The sequence below is a fragment of the Hemitrygon akajei genome, chromosome 14 (genome assembly GCF_048418815.1).
Source record: "Hemitrygon akajei chromosome 14, sHemAka1.3, whole genome shotgun sequence".
Classification (NCBI taxonomy): domain Eukaryota; kingdom Metazoa; phylum Chordata; class Chondrichthyes; order Myliobatiformes; family Dasyatidae; genus Hemitrygon; species Hemitrygon akajei.
Genome location: NC_133137.1, coordinates 36,247,093 through 36,272,593, shown reverse-complemented (window position 1 = coordinate 36,272,593; position 25,501 = coordinate 36,247,093). Strand labels below are relative to the sequence as shown.

At 42.0% G+C, this 25,501-nt stretch overlaps 1 protein-coding gene across 3 annotated transcripts in view; it reads left to right on the top strand.

Annotated features, from left to right (window-relative positions):
* coro1cb (coronin, actin binding protein, 1Cb) overlaps window positions 1-25,501 on the top strand; it is a 213,891-nt gene that overhangs the window by 164,754 nt on the left and 23,636 nt on the right. For all 3 annotated transcript variants that reach the window (XM_073065829.1, XM_073065830.1, XM_073065831.1), the window contains exons 4-7: window positions 7,448-7,577; window positions 14,852-15,030; window positions 19,628-19,744; window positions 24,611-24,712. In XM_073065829.1, the coding sequence (XP_072921930.1) occupies window positions 7,448-7,577; window positions 14,852-15,030; window positions 19,628-19,744; window positions 24,611-24,712 (528 nt within the window). The remainder of the gene's footprint in view (window positions 1-7,447; window positions 7,578-14,851; window positions 15,031-19,627; window positions 19,745-24,610; window positions 24,713-25,501) is intronic.

The following is a 25,501-nucleotide window of genomic DNA, read 5'->3' as shown; positions in this document are numbered from 1 at the left end:
ACTTATTTGGAGCATTTAGTTCCGTTAGAATCCACACTGTTATGTATGTAAATTGGTACCAATATAGATTGAAGTTTGGGGGCAATTACCATTGTATGGTAATTGAATATCATGTGATATTGCATGACTGCCACCTGCTGTTGAAAGTCATTATTACATGTAGATAACAACACTAAATATTTTTCCAGCTATTGTTACTTTTCACCTTCCGCAAGAACAGTGCTCTTATTTGCATATGCTCCGCATGTTCTCACATATAATTATTGCCTTTTCATCTACTTGCCCATCAAATTAATCAAAAAGTGACTGGCATCATCTCCATTTCAGTTATCAACAGAAATGGCAGCATACTGTACTAATACACTCCATGGCCTCTCCACCCATGTTAAAAATAAAAATATCATCTTTCTGCCTTAAATTGATTATTTTTGATCATGCCTGTCCTGAACAGCGTTGACCAATCTGCAGTACCTTTCATACCATCAAAACATCCTAAAATGCCAAATACTGTTGAATTGTAGTTGGGATTATCATGTAATAAACAATCTAGTCCATTGCCACAAAACAAGCTCTCACACTGAGCAACACTATAATGACCAGGCTTCAGTGCACGAGGCATACTGAGGGAGAAGTGCTCTGTTTCGGATCAGGAATTAACCTGAACATTTTCAAGAGGCTGAGGAATTATTTTGAGTGAATAATGCAATTAGCATGTATGCTGTTAATCTTTGCTGCTTCTGTGGTCTTTTTTTTAAACTTTATTTTCTTTATTAAACAGACACATAGCTACAAACAAGCATTGGCTATCGGTCCACAATTCACTGTACCTAAATTAACAATACCAGGAGTGAAAGAGAGTAGGAGCAAGAGAAAGAAGAAATAAAAGGCACGTACCTACAACTACATACATACACATGGTCTACATACTTTACATCACACCTCATTGTAGATTTACATCAATTTTAAATAAAATCACAGTCTTCAGTCAATCAACTCAAGTCCCACATTTTGCCCGGCCCCTACATGGGCCTTTTACTGTGCCAGATATACTACAACAGAGTTCCATCTTTCCAAGTGGGAGTCCATTTTCAGCTGTAAGCTTGCAGTATATTCTCCATACAGTTCATTTCTTTCAGTCTCTGTATCCATTGTTCCAAAGTGGGTGAGTGAGATTTAAGCCAATTAACAGTTACCATTTTATGGGTAATCAAAATCAAAACTCTTAACATATATAGTTTATTCTTCTCTATTGCAGATTGCGGGAGGTTGCCTAAAATTAAATGACTAGGTTCAAAGGGTATACTTATGTCTAAAATCCTTCTTATTTCCTCAGTGACCTTATACAAAAATTCCCTTAATTTGGGACAGTCCCAGAATATATGTGCAAATTCTGTGGTCTTATTTTTTTTTACAAAAAGTGCACGCTTTTTTAAAGAAATATGTACAATATCCTTCATTAGATTGCACATTCTTGTGGGTCATCTGGTCCGTAAACTGGGTGACCAGGTGGAGATGCGTCTCTACTGAAGGAGGTGTAAGGTGCTCCTTCCCTCCGCTAGCCTGCAGGTCACCCTTGGGCAAGGTGTAGCTCCGAATTAGAACCCTGCTGCCCGATCAGGGACATGTGAAGCCATGGGAGAATGGTGCATATCACAAGTCCTGGTTATGCCACCAGGCAAACAGTCTCTGAAGAGTATTGATAATGGCTGGGGGGAGGGGGTCACCTGTCGTGTAAAGTCACTGCCCAGAAGGAGGCAATGGCAAGCCATTTCTGTAGAAAAATTTGCCAAGAACAGTCATGGTTATGAGAGCATGATCACCTACGTCATACAACACGGCACATAATGATGATGATTCCATAAATGGTTGCAGAATGGTGTTATAATGAAAGGAGCCTACTTAGTTTATACTTCTTAATCCACTCAGTCTGACTCCTTCTCCACTCACCTTGCAAATTCTCGTTTCTGCTACCTCTCCAGTATTTCCCCATGACGATATTCAGTCTATCAGGTCCATGGCAATTCTTGGCGCAAGTCCATCCCCCGTTACCCAACTTAATTCACTGTTTATCTTTCTCACACGGCAGTCGACTCCGCCCTCACTCTCTTGCCACTCACTGCCGTTGGTAAGTTGCAGTAACCTATCTAGCTCAGTGTGTTCTTGAGATGGCAGAAACCCGGAGCACATGGGGAAGAGCCCATCCGGGTACAGAGTGAACATATCACTTCAATGTATAGCAGCGGCAGTCAGGATAGAACCCGTGTCACATTGGCTGTGAGATAGCAGCAATGTCATTTCTCTGCTCATCGCACCAGCCTGTTCATATCTTGTTGGCTGTTATGGTTGTATTGGTACCGGTTTCCTTTCGTGTTTCAAAGGCGTATGGTTACGGTTAATGAATTGTGGACAGTTTCTGTTGGCACCGGACGCGTAGCAACACTTGTGGGCTGCCCAGCGCAGTCTCACTGATTTGATCTGATGCAAAATGATGCATTTCACTGTATGCTCCGATGTACCTGTGACAAATAAAGACAATCCCTGTCTCTTTAGACCTTTGGCAGTGGTTTTCAGATACTAGCCACAAAATGAGACAGAAGATTTGCTGTTAGTTCTTTTGCCAGTCACTTGTAATCTTTATTTCATACTTCAATTCCTGTCCATACAAACACTTTTGAATGCATTGTGGGCATCCTTACTACCTTCTCTGTTCCCAGGAGAACACCACCAGTTTTAACTACTAGTCCTTCATCCATGAAATTATTTTGGTAATTCACTTTTGTATTTGCTCTATATATAGCACCTGCATCTTTCCTAAAGCCTGACTCACAGTTGGGTTCTTAACAGTTCCCGACTTTCTTGCTTTTGTACTCCGTATCTCTGTTTATAAAGCCTGCAGTGCCGTGTGCTTTTATTAAACTTTTCGATCTGCCATGCCATTTCCACTTGCACTCGACTGTGCATGTGTATCCCTCTATCTGTCGTCGTTCCTGCAATTATATTGCCCTGCTACCGTCCTTCCAAGGTTTAACACTTCTCAGCATTAAATTTCATTTGCGATATGCTCATTCCATTATCTAGTCTACATTCATTAAAGTCTAATACTATTCTCACCATTCACAATGGCTCCTAGTTTTGTATTGCTGATAGATTTGGAAATTGTCCAGTACACCCTAGTCTAGTCAAAGCAGTTGCTAATTCTGCTGATGACAAAAAAGGGTAGTAAGTTATGAGGAGGGCAAAGAGGCCACAGAGGGATATAGATAAGTTAAACGAGCGGGGTAAAGGAAAAATAAGAAAAACATCAGCTGATGGGCTGCAAAGATCTTGGTGTTCTTAAGCATATCAATATAGGGTCACATTCATATAGCGTCCATAATTTGCTGAAGAGCAGTATGCTGATGTTACAAATAGGAAAGCTACTGTTTGTTGAGGTGAGCTGAATACAGAAATAGAATTGATATACTTCAGTTGTATTAGACACTGGTGAGACCACTTCTGTTCTATATGCAGGATTGTTGTTACAGTCCTGAAGAAGGGTCTTGACCCAAAGTGTCGACTGTTAATTCACTTCCATTCGCACTGCCTGACCTGCGGAGTTAACATAGAACATAGAATAGTACAGCACATTACAGGCCCTTCGGCCCACAATGTTGTGCCGACCCTCAAACCCTGCCTCCCATATAACCCCCCCCCCCCCTTAAATTTTTCCATATACTGTCTAGTCGTCTCTTAAACTTCACTAGTGTATCTGCCTTCACCACTGACTCAGGCAGTGCATTCCACACACCAACCACTCTCTGAGTGGAAAAACCTTCTTCTAATATCCCCCTTGAACTTCCCTCCCCTTACCTTAAAGCCATGTCCTCTTGTACTGAGCAGTGGTGCCCTGGGGGAGAGGCGCTGGCTATCCACTCTAAATCTGTTCCTCTTAATATCTTGTACACCTCTATCATGTCTCCTCTCATCCTCCTCCTCTGCAAAGAGTAAAGCCCTAGCTCCCTTAATCTCTGATCATAATCCATACTCTCTAAACCAGGCAGCATCCTAGTAAATCTCCTCTGTACCCTTTCCAATGCTTCCACATCTCTATAGTGAGACGACCAGAACTGGACACAGTACTCCAAGTGTGGCCTAACCAGAGTTTTATAGAGCTGCGTCATTACATCACGACTCTTAAACTCTATCCCTCGACTTATGAAAGCTACACCTCATAAGCTTTCTTAACTACCCTATCTACCTGTGAGGCAATTTTCAGGGATCTGTGGACATGTACCCCCAGATCCCTCTGCTCCTCCACACTAGCAAGTATCCTGCCATTTACTTTGTACTCTGCCTTGGAGTTTGTCCTTCCAAAGTGTACCACCTCACACTTCTCTGGATTGAACTCCATCTGCCACTTCTCAGCCCACTTCTGCATCCTATCAATGTCTCTCTGCAATCTTCGTCAATCCTCTACACTATCTACAACACCACCAACCTTTGTGTCATCTGCAAACTTGCCAACCCTTCTACCCCCACGTCCAGGTCGTTAATAAAAATCATGAAAAGTAGAGGTCCCAGAACAGATCCTTGTGGGACACCACTAGTCACAACCCTCCAATCTGAATGTACTCCCTCCACCACGACCCTCTGCCTTCTGTAGGCAAGCCAATTCTGAATCCACCTGGGCAAACTTCCCTGGATCCCATGCCTTCTGAATTTCTGAATAAGCCTACCGTGTGGAACCTTGTCAAATGCCTTACTAAAATCCATGTAGATCACATTCACTGCACTACCCTCATCTATATGCCTGGTCACCTCCTCAAAGAACTCTATCAGGCTTGTTAGACACAGTCTGCCCTTCACAAAGCCATGCTGACTGTCCCTGATCAGACCATGATTCTCTAAATGCCCATAGATTCTACCTCTAAGAATCTTTTCCAACAGCTTTCCCACCACAGACGTAAGGCTCACTGGTCTATAATTACCCGGACTATCCCTACTACCTTTTTTGAACAAGGGGACAGCATTTGCCTCCCTCCAATCCTCCAGTACCATTCCCGTGGACAACGAGAACATAAAGATCCTAGCCAGAGGCTCAGCAATCTCTTCCCTCGCCTCGTGGAGCAGCCTGGGGAATATTCCGTCAGGCCCCGGGGATTATCTATCCTAATGTATTTTAACAACTCCAACACCTCCTCTCCCTTAATATTAACATGCTCCAGAACATCAACCTCACTCGTATTGTCCTCACCATCATCAAGTTCCGTCTCATTGGTGAATATCGAAGAGAAGAATTCATTGAGGACCTCGCTCACTTCCACAGCCTCCAGGCACATCTTCCCACTTTTATCTCTAATCGGTCCTACCTTCACTCCTGTCATCCTTTTGTTCTTCACATAATTGAAGAATGCCTTGGGGTTTTCCTTTACCCTACTCGCCAAGATCTTCTCATGCCCCCTTCTTGCTCTTCTCAGCCCCTTCTTAAGCTCCTTTCTTGCTACCCTATATTCCTCAATAGATCCATCTGATCCTTGCTTCCTAAACCTCATGTATGCTGCCTTCTTCTACCTGACTAGATTTTCCACCTCACTTGTCACCCATGGTTCCTTCATCCTTTATCTTCCTCACCAGGACAAATTTATCCCTAACAACCTGCAAGAGATCCTTAAACATCGACCACATGTCCGTTGTACATTTCCCTGCAAAAACATCATCCTAATTCACACCCGCAAGTTCTAGCCTTATAGCCTCATAATTTACCCTTCCCCAATTAAAAATTTTCCTGTCCTCTCTGATTCTATCCTTTTCAATGATAATGCTAAAGGCCAGGGAGCGGTGATCACTGTCCCCCAGATGCTCATCCACTGAGAGATCTGTGACTTGACCCGGTTCGTTACCTAATACTAGATCTAGTATGGCATTCCCCCTAGTCGGCCTGTCAACATACTGTGACAGGAATCCATCCTGGACACACTTAACAAACTCTGCCCCATCTAAACCCTTGGAACTAATCAAGTGCCAGTGGAGTTCCTCCAGTATTTTGTGTGTTGTTGCTGTTAATGAAGATGATAATACATTGGAAATGGTCCAGGAAAGGTTTGCAAAACTGATACCTGCTCTGCGTGAGTTATCTTGGGGGGGGGGGGGGGGGGTGTGGAAAGTTAGCAAGTTTAAATTTGCATCTGCTACGATAGAGAATTTGACTGAAAGATCATGAAGGGTGTCAACAAAATGGAGGCAGAAGGGACAATTGCTCTTATGAAAACCTTGAGGGAGGAGTCATTTTTAAAAATAAAATAACTTGGCTATTTTATGATGTTTTAAAGTACTGAGTCTTGGGGATTTCAAGGTTTGTGGAAGCAGAAACTTATGGTGATAAACGGGAGTGTGGGGAATGTACAGTTCAAGTTACAATCAGATCAAAAAATTATCTTTATAGTAAAAAAGTTCTGAAGGGGCCAGAAGATCTTCCTAATATGTATGTCTGACAACCTTCTCTTCTCAGCTAGTTTTCTCTCTGTACTGCAGCCTGTACTGTACCTACATTGTCAATGTCTGCATGCATCAGGACTGGGAAAATAGGCTAGAACTAATGTTTGCTTTGTCATTATCTGGCAAATGAAAATGTCTCCATTAAGAGAGAACCTACCCACCTTAGTTTAGGATTCACTGTCATCACGTCCAACATCCTGGAGCCTGTCGCTGACCAGAAGCTGAACTGGAGAGCCACGAGAGTGTGGTGCCTGTTGGAACTGGTCCACAGTGAATGGCTCATCTTGTGTCTCCCAAACCCTCCACAGGGCACAAATCTGGAGTTTTCTAAATGCTCTTTGTTTGCATAACTTCAGTTTAACATTATCAAGAGGCATCATTCCAGGCAAAGCAGTGCACTTGATGACTATTTAACCCACTGACCTAGGCCTGTGTATGTAATACGTCAGCATGGCTAGGGCACCTTTTCTGCTTCTTGCATTTACTCTAAAGCACCTTCAGAATTTGGAAAATCTTGTAGCCTTTACTGGAAAACTGGGTCTAACCTGTACAGTTATATTTTTTCTTATCTCTAACTATTACTTCTGCTGCAGTTTTTTTTCTTGTACCTTCTGCAGTAATTTAAGTTTCTGCACAGATGTATTTAACTCAATCTGATCAGATTTGCATGTTTTATTTGTGTCAATGTAGGTCTAGCATTTAGATAATTTAACAAGTTATCTAACATTCCTTGCATAATTTGGTGACAGCAGGGGAAAATGTAGGAAACCTGTTTTGCAATACCCAATCTTCATGCTTACACTTGCTGGTGGCGCCCCTAAGTGGCAGAAAGAGAAGATGCAACTCAATAAATTTTCCCTAGTTGGTAAGCTTGCTCAGAATTAATGAATGTGAGTGGTATAGCTTAAAGATGTACTAAGCCTTTTTTTTTTGGTGAACCAATTTAATACTATAATTTATTTCTTGTGGATAGATTTGGCAGATCCCAGAGAATGGATTGACAGCCTCCATCACTGAACCTGCTGTAACTTTGGAAGGACACTCCAAGAGAGTTGGTATTGTATCTTGGCATCCAACAGCACGCAATGTTCTCCTTAGTGCAGGTGAGATTGCAGTTTGCTCTGGGATTCTAACATGGGGTTAGAGGTAGTAATTGTGCAGGTGAAATGCATGCAGGGTACTGGGCTTTGCCTTGTTTTCAGAATCTTAGTAGAAATATCCATTCCAGCCTTCTTAACCACCCTATTCCCACCACTAAACTACTTGGTGAACTATAACTGTAAGTGAGGTTGTTTTAATGATTCTGTGGATTCCAGTTAATTCGGCCATTGGTGAATCAGGGCAGCCGTTTATTTGGGTCAACTCTTAAAGAAAAAGATAACTAATCGAAAAATAGCCAGGATTCCCTTCACTTATTTGGGACACTATGCTGCTTAATCTGGACAGGAGATTGTTGCCGAACAGTTTCAAAGTACCATCAGTTGTGTGTGCTTGTGTTCAAATAGCAGTGGTTTTTGTCACTGATAGTTGGCAAGAAATAAGTAGTAAGACAGTTCCGAACTATTTTGCTCACTACGGTTTCAAGCATTCAGGCTTGCCGATGCTACAAATGGCCAGGAGTGAAAATGAAACTATGCCACTGCTTCAAAAAGTTAGGAACTTTGAAGAATTTGAAAGTATGGACAATCCTCTTGAATGTTACAATGTAAGTGAAGATTCGGAGGATACAATTATCAGAAGTATTGTATGAAGGCAGTCCACTAGCTGTTCTAGGGGTCTGCAGTGACTTTGTTCATTTCTTCTTCTTCTTCTTCTTCTCCTCCTCCTTCTCTCTCTCTCTCTCTCTCTCTCCCTCTCCCTCTCCCTCTCCCTCTCCCTCTCCCTCTCCCTCTCCCTCTCCCTCTCCCTCTCCCTCTCCCTCTCCCTCTCCCTCTCCCTCTCCCTCTCCCTCTCCCTCTCCCCTCCCCTCCCCCCCCCCAAACTCCTACATAGAACAATACTGTACATACAGGCCATTTGGCCCACAATGTTGTGCCGACCTTTAAATCCTGCCTCCCATATAACCCTCCACCTTAAATTCCTCCATATACCTGTCTAGTAGTCTGTTAAATTTCACTAGTGTATCTGCCTCCACCACTGACTCAGGCAGTGCATTCCATGCACCAACCACTCTGAGTAAAAAACCTTCCTCTAATATCCCCATTGAACTTCCCTCCCCTTACCTTAAAGCCATGTCCTCTTGTATTGAGCAGTGGTGCCCTGGGGAAGAGGTGCTGGCTGTCCATTCTATCTATTCCTCTTAATATCTTGTATACCTCTATCATGTCTCCTCTTATCCTCCTTCTCTCCAAAGAGTAAAGCCCTAGCTCCCTTAATCTCTAATCATAATGCATACTCTCTAAACCAGGCAGCATCCTGGTAAATCTCCTCTGTACCCTTTCCAATGCTTCCACATCCTTCCTATAGTGAGATGACCAGAACTGGACAGAGTACTCCAAGTATGGCCTAACCAGAGTTTTATAGAGCTGCATCATTACCCTGTGACTCTTAAACTCTATCCCTCGACTTATGAAAGCTAACATTCCATAAGCTTTCTTAACTACCCTATCTACCTGTGAGGCAACTTTCAGGGATCTGTGGATATGTACCCCCAGATCCCTCTGCTCCTCCACACTCCCAAGTATCCTGCCATTTACTTTGTACTCCGCCTTGGAGTTTGTCCTGGTGGAGTTAAGGGCGCCACACTTTTTTTCATTTACTGTCAATCAAAAGAACACAACAGCATACACTGAATTCCTCTGATAATTATTAGGAACGAATATACAGTTATTGTACTGTAGTAGTGTTGGTCATATTATGATTAGTTCTGTACTTCATTTAAATATATAATTAGTTACTTAGTTATACGGTAGTTTACACTTTTTATACTTTTTTAACTTTTCCCATAAAACTTAGGCCAATTGAGACAACCATTTAATTGGGCTAAAATATTGTACTGGTCCCGATGTGTCCCAGTTAACCAGAATCAACACAAAATGTTGGAAGAACTCAGCAGGCCAGGCAGCATCTATGGAAAAGAGTACAGTCGATGTCTCAGGCCAAAACCCTTCGGCAGGACTGGAGAAAAAAGCTTGAATTTCCAGCATCTGCAGATTTTCTCTTGCTTCTAACTGGAATCCACTGTATTTTGCTTAATGTCAGCTAATTCTAGTGCTGTAGAGTTTTTTATTTCTGTAAACATTAAAATTGCAGGGTTTACAGGTTTGTAGTTAACACAAACTATGTTGAAAGGCATATTACAATTTACATGGTCGTATGAGCAGCTGGTGCATTTCACAAGTCCTGGTTATGCGACCACTGTTGCCAGGCAGACAATCTCTGAAGAGTATTGATTATGGTTGGAGTCACCCATCTTGTAAAGACACCTCCCAGAAGAAGGCATTGGGAAATCACTTTTGTAGAAAATTTTGCCAAAAACAAGCTTGGTCAAAGAACATGACCACCCATGTCTTAAGACAAGTCACATAATGATGATGACTAAGAAAAGGTGGACAAAAGCTTTTTTGAAAAAAAACATTGCAGTTTTCTGTTGACATGTGAAAGCTGTGGCTCTAAACAACAACTCAATCTCTTATCCCGCTTGCTTCTCCGTAAATGCTGCATTTTTTTGTCATCTGAGTCAGACCAGATTAGGCCCATGGTCTGTACTGGTGAGGTGATCTGATCATGGCTGATCTGTGTGATACACTCAAGGTCATTGCCCTCTGTTGGGGGTGAATGTGACTCAGCCTCTGAACAAAGGTTACTGGACAAATGAACACAATGGCACAGAACTGCTGTGCCAAACACAAGTAACTTCTCTTGTCTCCATGCAGGCAAACACTAAAACATGAAACTCACCATTTTCCTTCAACACACCTGCACAGCCGTTAGCCAGTGACGGAAAAAAATGTGTCTGAATATCAAGATCTCAAAATTCAAAGTAAATATGTCACCATATACAACCCTGAGATTCATTTTCCTGTGGAAATATTCAATAAACCTATAGGATAATAATCATAACAGAATCTCAGACTGCAGAAAGTATATGGTGCACTGAGGCTAGTAATCTCTGACCTGTATGCTTTTGAGACATGGACTCCCTGCATTGGGCACTTGAAAGATGCCATCAATGTCATCTTCACATAATCCTCCAAATCCATTGGAAGCTAAAGCAAGCCAGCACTGGTCATCTCAGTGGTCCTCACTCAGGCTGTCTTCCCAGGACTAGATTACGCTGGATCACTTCCTTCAGGAAGGCTCTGTCATTTTCATCTGTATGCCTCACACCCAGACTGACTCTGACGCAGGAAGAAGGTGACAAAGGAGATGATGCAAGGATGTGCTACATATCTGTAATATCCACTTCGATTGTGCGTTAAAAGAGCTACCTTTTAATCAGGTCCATGTTCAAAATTTAAAAAGCAGAGGTTCCCAGTTTCCACAGCAGGGGTGCATGAGTAGAGCTTTTTCATCAGGACAGCCATCAATATTTTGAAGGCAGAATTTCGCGGCAGCCTTTCTTGAGTTGAAGATTCATTAGATAGGGCCAAAATGAATAATTGAAGAGCAAAGGGAGCAGCCATTCTTTGAGCGGCTGTTCTTTTGGGTGGCTTCAGCTCATCAAGCTTGGGTGAGGTAGATTGTCTCTCTCACTGTCCTTATTTGTTCATTCCTCATCTATTAGTGTGTAGTATAGTCAGAATAGCCTTATGAGGCAGTGTCTTACAAGAATAGGTTGAGGGAACTTGGCCTTTTCCATACTCCATATCCTTATCTTAGCAATTGACTCAAACATTTCCCCAACCATCATGATCAGGCTAATTGGTCTATAATTTCCTTTTTGTTGCCTCTCTCCTTTCTTAAAGAGTGGAGTGACGTTTTGTACCTTTCCAGTCCTCTGGAACTATGCCAGAGTGTAATAATTCTTGAAAGATCATTAGTCATGCCTTCACAACCTCTACCATTGCCTCTTTCATTTGGTCCGGGGTGACTTACATACCTTTAGGTCTTTCAGCTTTTTGAGCACCTTCTCTCTTGTAACAGTAACTGCACTCACTTCTCTTCCCTCACACCCTTCAACACCTGGCACACTGCCAGTATTTTCCACAGTGAAGACTGATGCAAAATACTCATTTAGTTCATCTGCCATTTCCTTGTCTCTCTCTCCCCCCCCCCCCCCCCATTATTATTTCTCCGGTCTCATTTTCTACCAGTCCTATATCCACTCCCAGCTCCCTTTTATTTATATACTTGAAGCTTTTTTCTATCCTCCTTGATATTGTTTGCTAGCTTGCCTTCATGCTCTATCTTTTCCCTCCTAATGATTCTTTCAGTTGCTTTCTGTAGGTTTTTAAAAGCTCCCCAGTCCTCTATCTTCCTGCTAATTTTTGCTTTGTTGTATGCCTTCTCTTTTGCTTTTACATTAGCTTTGTCAGCCATGGTTGTATTATTTGAGTATTTCTTTGCTTTTGGAATACATCTATCCTGCACCACCTTCATTTCCCCCCCAGAAACTCACACCATTGCTTCTCTGCTGTCATTCCTGCCAGCATTTCCTTCCAATTTAATTTGGTCGTCTACTCTTTCATACAACCGTAACTCTACAAGAGGGCACAGCCTCAGGATAGAGGGATGTCCATTTAAAATAAAGGTGTGGAGAAATTTCTTTAGCCAGAGGGTGATGAATTTGTGGAATTTATTACCACAGGCAGCTGTGGAGGCCAGGTCTTTGGGTGTATTTAAGGCAGAGCTTGATAGGTTCTTGATTGGACATGGCATGAAAGGTTATGGAGAGAAGGCCAGGGAGTGGGGCTAAGGCGGGGAGAAAAGAATGAGCCATGATTGAATGGTGGAGCAGACTTGATGGGCCAAATGGCCTAATTCTGCTCCTGTGTATTATGATCTTATGAAAGTTCTGGCGTGTCAGACTTTACTTTCTCCCTATCAAATTTCAAGTTGAACGTGATCATATTGTGATCTCTTTTCTCTGAAGGTTCCTTTACCTTAAACTCCCTAATTGTGTTCAGTTCATTACATAGCACCCGATCCATTATAGCTGATCCCCTAGTAAGCTCAACAACAAGTTGCTCTAAAAAGCCATCTCGTAGACATACAACAAATACACTGTCTTGAGATCTATTACCAACCTGATTTTCCCAATCTGCCTCCATGTTAAAATCTCCCATGACTATCATAACGTTACCCTTTTGACAAACACTTTCTAATTCCTGTTGTAATTTGTAGTGCACATCCCAGCTACTATTCAGAAGCCTGTATATAACTGACATTGAGGTCTTTTTACTCTTGCAGTTTCTTAACTCAAGCCACAAGGATTCAACATCTTCCAATCCTATGTCACATCTTTCTACTGATTTGATGCCATTCTTTACCAGCAGAGCCACACCACCCCCTCTGCCTACCTACCCACACCCCCCCCCCCAACAAAATGCGCAACCTTGGACCAGCTCCCAACTATAACCATCCTTCAGCCAATTTAGGTTATGAGTTGCATGGTTTGAGTCTAAGTGCTGTCCCTTTGAGATATTATCAGTGTCATAAGTTAGTTATGAAGCAGCTGTGTTGTAAGGGTAATAAGTGGTGTGGTGGAGAACATGATGATAATTGTGAGAAGGCATGAGGCCAAAATGTAGCAGTTGTGGAGCTTATGCAGGTGTCCTGTATATAAGAAGAACTGCAGTGTGTTCGGGTGGAAATAGGCATATCATGTGCAGAGTCTTATCAGAGAGTGTCAGTGGGTCTATTCATATTCAAAACAGATTAAAGTCAGTGTGTAAAGTTCATGATCTTATAACAAAGGAGTCATTGATTGTTGATAAACTGAAATGTGTTTCTTTCATAGCAGGTGTGATAAATTGTACAGCACAAACTAAAAGGAGGACAGAAAAAAATAATTAAAAGCAGCAGAAAAACATCTAGAGTTAAAAGATGTAACTCTGGAGCTTCTATGGGACATTGGAAAAAAATGTTGAATTTCCCCATGGGGATGAATAAAGTATCTATCTATCTATCTATCTAATGATGCTTTACATGGAGGTCAAATAATATTCAGACTTCAGAGCAGGGTTGTGAATGTGTTTTTAATCTTGCAGTGGAATGCTACAAGTTTGTTAGCTAATGGTCAAGAATTTAAGAAATTTGTGGAAGAGTTACCAAATAAATCTGATGTTGTATGTGTACAGGAAACCTGATTGAAATCTTGATTAAGTTTTAAGATACAAGGTTATGTTGATATAAGATGTGATCGAAAATGGGCAGTGAAGGAGTGGTTGTCTTTCTTTTAAAAATGGGATAGCTCATAGAGTTTTAAAAGTTGGAGCTGTTTATGGGTCAATCGTGGTTGAAATTTGGGGGGCACTAGTACAGGTAATATCTATTTATTTCTATGTTGAGATGCGGCTCTTTGAGCCACGCCAGCCAGCAACCCTCGGTTTAACCCTAGCCTAATCATGGGACCATTTACAATGACCTATTAACTAGTACATCTTTGCACTGTGGGAGGAAACCGGACACCCGGAGGAAACTCATACATTCCATGGGGTGGACGTACAGACTTGTTACAGATGACGTCGGAATTGAACTCTGAACTCTGATGCCCCATGCTGTAATAGTGTCGCACTAACCGCTACACTACCGCGCACCCCCGAAGTGTTTATAACCATGATGAAAGGTTAATGATTGGTGAAAGGTTCATTGTTTGAACGATTTGTTTTCTCCTCTGTGCATTGGGTGTTTGTTGGTCTTTTCTTTTAAAGGCTCTTTTTGGTTTTCTTGTTCTGTGGCTGCCTGTGAGGAGATGAACTTTAAGGTTGAAAGACGCATACATACTTTGATAATAAGAAGACCACAAACGTACACAGTGTGTACTTTGTTTGCTACGTCATATACCTAATAAAGTGGCCATCGGAGCGTATAACAAAACTGAATTTACTTCATATGGTACTAAACTAAGAAAAGAGTATTTGCAATCTGATAATGCCAGCGGTTGGGAAGGAGCTATGAAGCAAGTATGGTATAAAATACCCACACCTTGGGGGTTTTCACGCTCCTTTAACCAGTTAAGACCACATGATATAGGAGGAGAAATAGGCCATTTGGCCTATTAAGTCTGCTCCACCATTTCATCATGGCTGATCCAATTTTCCTCTCAGCCCCAATCTCCTATGTTGAAGAGCTGTTATCAATCTAGTGCACAGGTTACAGTGATAGGCAGCTGGCAGCCTAGATACCTAAAGCTTGCTTGTGTATTTAATTTGATGTAAATGTACGTTGGAATATCCTGAAGGCGAATACCTCATGTTAATTTTTTCATATGTAGGATTGGACAATGTCATACTCATCTGGAATGTGGGGACAGCTGAACCTATGATAACACTTGATGTGCACCCGGATATGATCTACAGCACATCATGGAACCGTGACGGCAGCCTAATCTGCACTGCGTGTAAAGACAAGAGTGTAAGGGTGATTGATCCCCGGAAAGAGGAAGTTATTACTGTGAGTGCTTTAATATTCCCTTTAGGAAAAGACCATTTCTATAGATCCTTAGTTAAGGTTCCACATTGTAGGCTGCCATGAAAAGTTAGATCGCATAGGATCCAGGGAGAGCCGGCTAAGTAGATACACAGTTGGCTTGATGGGAGGAAGCAGAGGGTGGTGATGGATGGTTATTTTCTGGACTAGAGGCCTGCAATTTTTGGTGATTCCCGTGGCTCAGAGCTAAGTCCATTGTTGTTTATCATCAGTGATATGAATGAGAATAACAAATCTTTAGCATTGATTACCGTAGATTCCGGATTATAAGCCGCTACTTTTTTCCCACATTTTGAACAGCTTTGAACTCTGCGGCCTTTAATCCAGAGCGGCTAATACATGGTTTTTTTTCATGCCGCCTCGTAAACATTTTGCCTCGTAACAGTAGACCAATAAAATTGATGAGTAGTTCACAGAGGTCCAATGAAATTGTACGATAAATCAAGCGCACTTTCACAATTAAATTATTGTAAATCAGTCATTTGTACTCACCCTCATCAACATGGAAAATACTCGAAGAAAAGCAAGACCCGAGCGCGTCAGACCCGAGCGCATCAGACCCGATTAGATCCGATTAGACCCGATCGCGTTACGCAAGCGCGTCAGACCCGAGCGCATCAGACCCGATTAGACCCGATCGCGTTACGCAAGCGCGTCAGACCCGAGCGCATCAGACCCGATTAGACCCGATCGCGTTACGCAAGCGCGTCAGACCCGAGCGCATCAGACCCGATTAGACCCGATCGCGTTACGCAAGCGCATCAGACCCGAGCGTGTCAGACCCGAGCGCATCAGACCCGATTAGACCCGATCGCGTTACGCAAGCGCATCAGACCCGATTAGACCCGATCGCGTTACGCGAGCGCGTCAGACCCGAGCGCATCAGACCCGATTAGACCCGATCGCGTTACGCGAGCGCGTCAGACCCGAGCGCATCAGACCCGATTAGACCCGATCGCGTTACGCAAGCGCGTCAGACCGAGCGCGTCAGACCCGATTAGACCCGATCGCGTTACGCAAGCGCGTCAGACCCGAGCGCATCAGACCCGATTAGACCCGATCGCGTTACGCAAGCGCGTCAGACCCGAGCGCATCAGACCCGATTAGACCCGATCGCGTTACGCAAGCGCGTCAGACCCGAGCGCGTCAGACCCGATTAGACCCGATCGCGTTACGCGAGCGCGTCAGACCCGAGCGAAAACGCTGCTTTTAAGTTAAAGGCGATCAATAACTTTTCCTGGTAGGCTGCAGTATATATATTTTTACCAGTCGCTAGGAGATATTGGAATGTTGTTCGTGCTGTTCAGTAAAAAAGTATATGCAACGTAATTTGTGTTACCGATACGTATGTATATTTAAAAGTAGCGGTGCGGCCTAAAATCCGGTGCGGCCTTTACAATTAAAAAATTGATTTTATTTCTAAAATTAGAGCCAGCGGCTTTTAATCAGGTGCGCTCTGTAGTCCGGAATCTACGGTAAGTCTGATCCATGAAAGAGGCTTAATTTTAATACACTGAGGCTAAAAAGAGAATGTAAGGTAGTGTGTTTGGAAATTACTAAATTCATAAACAGTAGTAAAGTAAATCTTCTGATCCACTGTGTCCATGCCTGCTGTCAAGTATCTATCTTTGCTGATCTCATTTTCTGAGTTGTGCATTTTCAATTTTCCAACTAAACAAATAGTACCTCGGTCTACTAATCACTCGGGTGGGCGTTCTAGATTCTAACCACCCTCTGGGTGAAAAAATATTCCTTAAGTCACCTCTATTCCTTTCCAGTTTTTTCAAAGCAAAGGGTTTCTCACTGTCTACCCGAAATAATTTTGTGATCTTGGTCAGGTTCACCCCATCTCTCCCTTCTGCCTTTCTGGTTTTTCACAATTAACATTCTACATTCCAGACAACACGAGTAAATCTCCTCTGCAGCCACAAGTGAAATCACTTCCTTCTTACAATGTTGTGATCAAAACTTCATACAGTTCTCCAGCTGTGGCCTAATTATAGTGACATCAGAACCCCGCTGTCACATACACAAAATGCTGGAGGAATTCAGCAGGCCAGGCAGCATCTTTGGAAAAGAATAGGGTCGACATTTTGAGCCAAGACCCTTCATCAGGACTGGGGAAAAAAGATGAGTCAGAGTAAGAAAGTGACTCCTCATTTTTATTTACTCCAGTCCTGATCCATAATTGCCTTCACCACCTTTTCTCCAAGTACTGCTCCTTCTGAATTCCTTTCTTTTTTCTTTTTCAATCTTTTTATTAATATCAACATGATAAGATTAGTACATAGATAATGGGATTACAAACTTACAAAATTAAAATGAACATAAAAGGATACATAAGCAATAAGTACAATATAGTTATGTCTTCCCAAATCATGAATGATACAAATGTCATATAAACGAAACAAAAAACTAAGTAATTCATGTTGGGGAAAAAACAGAAAAAGAGAAAAAGAAAAAAAATTAAGACCCTAAGAAAAACTAAACTAACAAACTAACCACTAACTATTAAGAAAAAAAAAGGAAAGAAGAGAAAAAAGGGCTGTTTATAGTATCTATAAAAAAAATTACAAAATCATCAGAGTCCCCAACTCTGATCCTCTCAATATATATATATATATATATATATATAAAATCAAAACCAGAAAAACAAATAGGATTGGAACAGGGTCAAATTACATCATGTGAAAATATTGAATAAATGGCCTCCAAATCTTTTCAAATTTACTGAATTCCTTGAAAAGGGAACCAGAGTCATTGTGTACTTCCATGCAAAATCAACCTTCTTAGTCCACACAAAGTACATTATTTTACATGATTAAATTCCATCTGCCATTAGAGTCATAGAAAAGTACAGCACAGAATTGGGCCCTTTGGCCCATCTAGTCCATGTAAAATCATCTAAACTGCCTACTCCCATTGACCTGCATGAAGACCATAGTCCTCCATACACATGTGCTGACAGCTCATTCCACACTCTCATGACCCTCTGAGTGAAGAGGTTTCCTCTTGTGTTCCCCTTAAATATTTCACCTTTCACCCTTAACCCATGACCTCTAGTTGTATTCCCTCCCAACCTCAGTGGAAAAAGCCTGCTCGTATTTACCCTATTTATACCCCTCGTAATTTTGTTTATCTCTGTCAAATCTCATTTCAATCTTCTATGTTCCAAGGAATACAGTCCTAACCTATTCAGTCTTTTCCTATAACTCAGGTCCTCCAGTCCCAGCAACACCTTTGTAAATTTTCTTTGTACTCTTTCAAACTTATTTACATCTTTCCTATAGGCAAGTGACCAAAATTGTACACAATACTCCAAATTAGGTCTCACCAATGTCTTATGCAACTTCATCATAACATCATATCTCCTGCACTCAATACTTTGATTTATGAAGGTCAATGTGCCAAAAGCTTTCTTTATGGCCCTATCTACCTCTGATGCCACTTTCAATGAATTGTAGACCTGTATGTCCAGATCCCTTTGTTCTACTGCGCTCCTCAGTGCCCTGCTGTTCACTGTGTAAAACCTACCCTGGGGTGGTCCTACCAAAATGCAACACCTTACACTTGTCTGCATTAAATTCTGTCTGCCATTTTTGAGCCCATTTTTCTAGCTGGTCCAGATCCCAATTCAAGCTGTGATAGTCTTCCTTGTATTCATTGTTTTACCCATCTTACTGATTTATCAGTATCAAAGTAGCCTAACCATCAACATCACCATCAATACTCAAGGCAGCAGAGACTTAGAAATCATGTTTAGTCTGTTCCGATCCAGGAGGTGTGTATATATACAATACTGTGCAAAAAGTCTTGGGCACAATTTATATATCCAGGGAGTCTAAAAGACTTCTGCACATTACTGCTTCTGTCAACGTGGAGCAGAGAATGAGTTTGTAAACCTGGCAGGAGCAAAGGATGTTGGGATTGGTGAGGGTGTTGTACTGTGGGAGGGTAGTGACATGGCAGAGAAAGAGTGCTTGGGACAGCGCAGTGATTTGAATGCAGACACACCCAGTCCTGAGACGCCAGGCAAGGTCATTTGATTCCAAACAGTTGGTTTATTAATCATTATAGAATGTCTCTCTGATGGTTCCCACTCCCTTCCCCTTTTCCCAACCATGATTCCCCTCTCCCTGCCTCCTTCCCACACTCAGTCTACAATAGAGACCAATATCAGAATCAGGTTTATCATCATTCACGTATGTCATGAAATTTGTTTTTTTGTGTGTGTGTATATAAAAATTAACTTTTGCACACTAGTCACTAGTATAACAAATAGCATGGATTCAAGACTATCTCAGGCCATAGGTATATAATTGTGCCAGTTTTGGATCTAATATGCTCAATTGCCCTAGGTCCCAATGTTTATGCAGACCATCTCGAACGTGCACATGGTGTGCTGGTGTTGATAGGGAATCCTGTTGTGGCCACAGAAGTAAATGAAAGAATTGATGTGGACTAAAATGTGTATCCTGTAACAAGGAGTTCTTTGTTTTTATTTTCTACTAAAGTGAAGGATTTTGTGTTTGTAAATTCTTCTTTCTCCGAACAACTCTAGGAGTTCAAAGCCCATGAAGGAGCACGGCCAATGAGAGCAGTGTTTTTGGCGAATGGGAACATCTTCACCACTGGTTTCACTCGTATGAGTGAGCGGCAGCTTGCACTGTGGAATGTAGTGAGTATAGACATTCAGTGTTTAACTGTTCGTCATGCATTGCTTGAGTGAAGTCTTTTGTTTTTAGAATAAAATAATATACAGATGCGTATTTCAGCTTGTCAGTTATCAATACTGTGAAATTCGCTTTATTTAAAGGCTCTTTAACAGGATTCTCTAGAAGACCATATGTTAGGAGCAGAATGAGACCATTTGGCCCATCGAGTTAGTTCCGCCATACCATCATGGCTGATTTATTATGCCTCTCAACTGCATTCGTCTGACTTCTCCCTGATGGATGGATACTCTTACTAATCAAGAACCTATCAGCCTCCGCTTTAAGTACATCCAATGACTTGTCCTCCGCAGTCATTTGTGGCAATGAAATCCACAGATTCACCACCTTCTGCCTAAAGAAGTTCATCCTCAACTCTGTTCTAAAGCGATGTCCTACTATTGTGAGGCTGTGCCCTCTGGTCCTAGACTCTCCCGCTGTGGGGAACATGCTCTCCACATCAACTCTATCTAGGTCTTTCAGTATTCGATATGCTTCAATGAGATCTCTTTCCACAGGACCGCCCCCCCCCCCCCGCCTTTCTTCTAAACTCCACTAAGTACAGGCCCAGAGCCATCAAACACTTCTCATATTAACCCTAATACACAACTGGAGTTGTGAATCAGATATTAGTGAAGTGTGATCTGTTAATGATTGTGCTCTGATTCCTGCAACAAAACACTGTTGGGACCTCTAGTGGCCAGAGTTACATTTTCTGTCTCCTCCAATAGTCCCTCAAGAGTCAAAGTAAATGGTCTCCATTCCAGTTCTGATGTGGCCAGTGTGGGGCTTGGAAGCTGTCCACAAGTGAAGGCAGGAGTTGTATGAAGAGACAGGTGTGTGTTGTTTGGGAAGTGATGCACCCTTCCTGTTTATGCTGGGCTTCTGTGCTGCTGCTGAGTGGACTTGAGGCGCTTGCTGCCATCCTGGTCCAAAGCTGCTTTAAGAACATTGTCTATCTTTTACCAGCCCAACCTTGGAGTAGAATGTCTCTTTTGGGAACCTGGTGAAAGGCTTGTGAATAATGAGTTCCCTGTTAGAGATCATGTATGGTTAGGCAACGTTGCTGGCAATATGAGCCAAGGAGAAGATGTTGATGTTTGCTTATCTGTAAGGGAATTTTGTGGATTTTACATTGTGGAATGTTAGCATCTCTCATTACTGATAACTGTCCAGTGCTTTTAGGTGTCTTGTGCAGATAGTCTATGTCTCACTGTGTTTTGAGGATCTCATCTTAAAGCATTTCTTTGTTCAGATAGTTAACAAAACTGACATCCCAAAAGTAATGGTGAAATTTGCTGTTAGGATTTGTCTTCCTTGAGAAGTGGTGCCTGAGCTATGGAAAACAGCTGGCCTTTTTCCAGGATCTCATGGGGTGAAGGAGGCTGGCAGAACATGATCAAGCTGAACCGAGGCCATTGTTTTGCAGATGTTAAATATAAAGTTCCTTCTTTTATGTGCTTCAGTGAGCAAATTGACAGACTTGTAACTCAATCTCTACAGCCACGATAAGGCCACCCTCAGGTTGTAGATACAACATCTCCTGTTCCATCTGGGTAACCTCCAACTTGGTGGCATGAACATCGATATCCCTAACTTCCAACAATGATTACCCCCTTCTCTTTTTTCCACTCCCTATTCTGGTTCCCCTCTCACCCCTTCTCCTCACTTGCCCATCACCTTCACCTGGTACCCCTCCTTCCCTCCGCGTTCTTCCATGATCCACTGTCAGTGATTGAGAGATCAGGATTCAATTCCCAAAGCTGCCTGAAATGAAACATAGAAAACCTACAGCACAATACAGGCCCTTCGGCCCACAAAGTTGTGCGGAACATGTCCCTACCTTAGAAATTACTAGGGTTACCTACAGACCTCTATTTTACTAAGCTCCATGTACCTATCTAACAGTCTCTTAAAAGACCCTATCATATCCGCCTCCACCACCATTGCCGGCGAATATCGCTGTGCAAATATGAATCAAATATCGCTGTGATGATTGTACGCTCTAGTATCAATTGTTTGGTGACAATAAAGTAAAGCATCCCATTCCACGCACTCACCACTCTCTGAGTAAAAAAAACATACCCCGGCATACTCCCAGCACCTTAAACTTGTGTCCTCTTGTGGCAACCATTTCAGCCCTGGGAAAAATCCTCTGACTATCCACGTGATCAGTGCCTCTCATCATCTTGTACACCTCTATGAGGTCACCTCTCAGAGGTTGAATGTTCTCCCCATGACCTCGTGGGTTTCCTCCTGGTGCTCTGGATTCCTCCCTCTTTTTCCGAAGGCGTGCAAGTTGTAGTTAGTAAAGTGTGGCTGTGCCGTATTGGCACCGGAAGCATGGTGATACTTGGGGATTGTCCCCACTCCCTGGACTTGTGTTGGACATTGACACAGGTGATGCATTTCACTGTATGTTTCAACTTGCATGTGACGATTAAAGCTAATCTTTATCTGTCTTTTGGAGATGCTTCTGGTTTACTTGGTAAATTTACAATGATAAATTGGTTGAGTATTCTCACTTACTGAGGTACAGTGGAAAATTTCTCTTGCACACTGTCTATACAGATCCTTCCACCTCAACAGACCACTGAGGTCAGTACAAAACAATAATATTGTAGACTAAAGTGATGCAGTTGGAGAGAGTGCAGTGCAAATAGACAATAAAGTGCAAGGTCATAACAAGGTCAAGAGTCCATCTTTACCGGGGTATGATTGAAATGTTTTTATAGCAGCAGGACAGAAGCCATGCTTGAGCCTGCTGGTACGTACTTTCAAACTTTTGATTCTTCCACACGATGGTGAGGGGTGGGGGGAAGAGGAGAATTTCTCCGATTATTTTGACTGGACTTTTATACAAGAAAAATATGAAATGTTCTTCTCTCATCAACCTATTAAAGTAAAATCAAAGTTAATTGCAACATTTGAGCCATTTATAGAACTACATGGACAAGAAAGGTTTAGAGCAGGGGTTCCCAGCATGGGGTCGATTAATAGTAGGGCTCCATGACATACAAAGGGCTGGGATCCCCTGGTGTAGAGGTTTATGAGCCAGACATAGGCATGGATATGAAACTTGTTCAGCACAGACAAGTTGGGCCAAAGGGCCTGTTGTTATGATGTATATCTCTGACAAAGCTTTTATAACAGCACTTCTCCTTAAACCACTGCTGACTGTATTTCCTAACTAATGTTTTATTCCAGATTTTGCCCGTTAGTTTTCCCACCACCCATATTAGCTGATGATTTGGCTTGTAATTGATCTCTCAAGTTAGAAACAGTAACACTGCATTAGTCATCTGGCATCACGCCTGTGGTTATAGAGGATTGGAAAATGATGGTCAGAGCCTCTATTTCTTGCCTTGTGATAAACAGAAGTGCTGATGCATTGGTTTGTGAATTGAGCTAAATTGCCATTATTAGTGTCAGGGTTGCCTTAGAAAATTTTATTTTGAATATATTTTGCACCATGGAAACAAACTCCATTGGATGTTGCCACATTCTCCACAGATGGGATGACCTAAGCACCCTTACCCAGCCTGTTTTTCCATAATCCATTTCAACCACCAGTCAGACTAATTTTGGCCATTGCCGTAAGTCTGCTTCTGTGGCTCATTCTAGGATTGAATTCTGTTGTTCCACAGGACTCTGTAATCTTCCCCATTCTAATGTGCAAGATTTTTTTTAAAGTGTCCTGTACACGTGTACTGTTACATTTTGTCTGTCCACTATGTGGCACTAATCTGCCTAAAATATTTATTGAGTTGCAGGATTTATGTAGGTCTGTAAAGCCGTTAACTCGGGTTCCTGGCCTTTTAATGTCACTGAGCCTTATCATTAGCCAAGGGGTCGAACCCCTCCTGCTTTAATTACTGATTCTCTCCAAATGATTTTTATAAACTTATACACTACATAACTTCTAAATTGACTACTATAGTGTTTCATACAATGGCTTCAAGGAGTGGGTCCTTTTCATTCAGTATAAGTCAGTCATATTTTCTGTTACCTCTGTTTCAGAATATAATTTTATTCTGTCTGAAATGTTTTTTATAATGAACTGTGACACCTACATGCTTTTTTTTGGCAGCCATCGGCACTTTTATCAATTGTTTCCTCACTTCGATTTTTTACCCCCCACAACTTAATGGCTTGTGCATCATTTCAGAAGGCATTTGAAAGACACCCTTGCTGTTTCTGCTGTGGAGTCACGTGGGAGGGGCAACTGAACCAACAGGTTCTTGTGGCAATCCTGCTAGTTTCCTGGTTTGGCTTGTTATTCCACACTCAACTAACTAAATTTAAATCTTTTACTTGCCATGGTGAGATTTAAACTTGTACATCTGGAAGATTAATCAGGCACCAGATTATTAATGCCACACACGGTTTATTTTACTGTATCTTCTAATGGGGGGGGGGTCCCAACCTGGGGTCCGTGAGCCCCTCAGTTAATGGTAAGCTTCCACAGCATAAAAAAGGCTCAGAACCATTGTCATAGAGCTATTTTGATACTAGGAAACATTTCTTAAAGCATATAAATTTGGAAATTGTTCTTTGGAATGAATAAAGACGTTCAAAAGATACTATAGATTGGCTTTTTTGCTAGGTGCTACCATGAGGCCAGTTCATAACTTTCTAAAATTCTGAGTTTGGAAACTCTGCTTTGGTTTGCAGCCCTGGAGCACATCTCTGGCTGCTTTGGTAACCTGGGGATTTGAACCACATTCACTTGTTGCTTAAAGTTTTTGAGGTGGGAGGAGAGGACAATAAACTTTTAGCAATTTTTTCCACTTCTTTCCACAGCTTTTACTGATTCTGAACGTTTCTTCCAGGAAAGTGCTGAAAACATCGCCCAACATGAAATGGACTCTAGCAATGGTGTGCTTCTACCTTTCTATGATGCAGATACAAACCTTGTTTACTTATGTGGAAAGGTAAGATATTCCAAACATCCTGAAGCAAAATTAACATTGAAATGTAATATTCAAACATATTCCCAAGCATCTGTCTCACTGCTCAGATAAAACGCTCAATTGCCTCCATGAGCAGTTAAACCATTGAGAAAAGATCTTCTGCTCGAGGTTGGGTGACACAGCTGTTGAGTTTTAATAAATTAGGCATGATTTTTCATTTTCAAGTTTTCAGATGTGATGATTAATGGAACATGATGAAATCTGAAAGATCCCACTTGGTAACAGGGATTCCCTGACTAAAGACGTTGGGAATGGAGAGTAAGAACAGCATTAGTTCCTGGATCAGTATTAACTTGTTCACTTGCAAGCCTGCCATTTTAACTAGGGGAAAAGTTCCACAAAATGGGTATGTTGAGTGGTTTGAATATTTAGTATTAAATTATATGCACAGGTCTTTGGTCTTCACTGCGGTTTGCGCACAGTGGTGCTGAAGTTAGTAGAGCCCAAGAGACTTTGCCACGACTGGTATTTGGCAACCAATAAGAAACGAAGGTGGTGTCCCATAAGAAAGTGCTTCTGAAAAGCCTTTTGTTAGAGCCAAAGGCTTTGAGCCTTGTGCCTCTTGCCTTACACTGGACCTGAGGAAAGGATTTGTATATCTTCCTCTTCCCTTTTCAAAGGAATTTTGAGAAGCAGAACTTCATTTGAGCCTTGGATGAATTTTATGGATTGTATTCTTGCCACGAGCATCATTTTTCCCACTGACTGGATTTCACGTCATTGCTCAGCAGAAGTGCTCAATAAATGCCC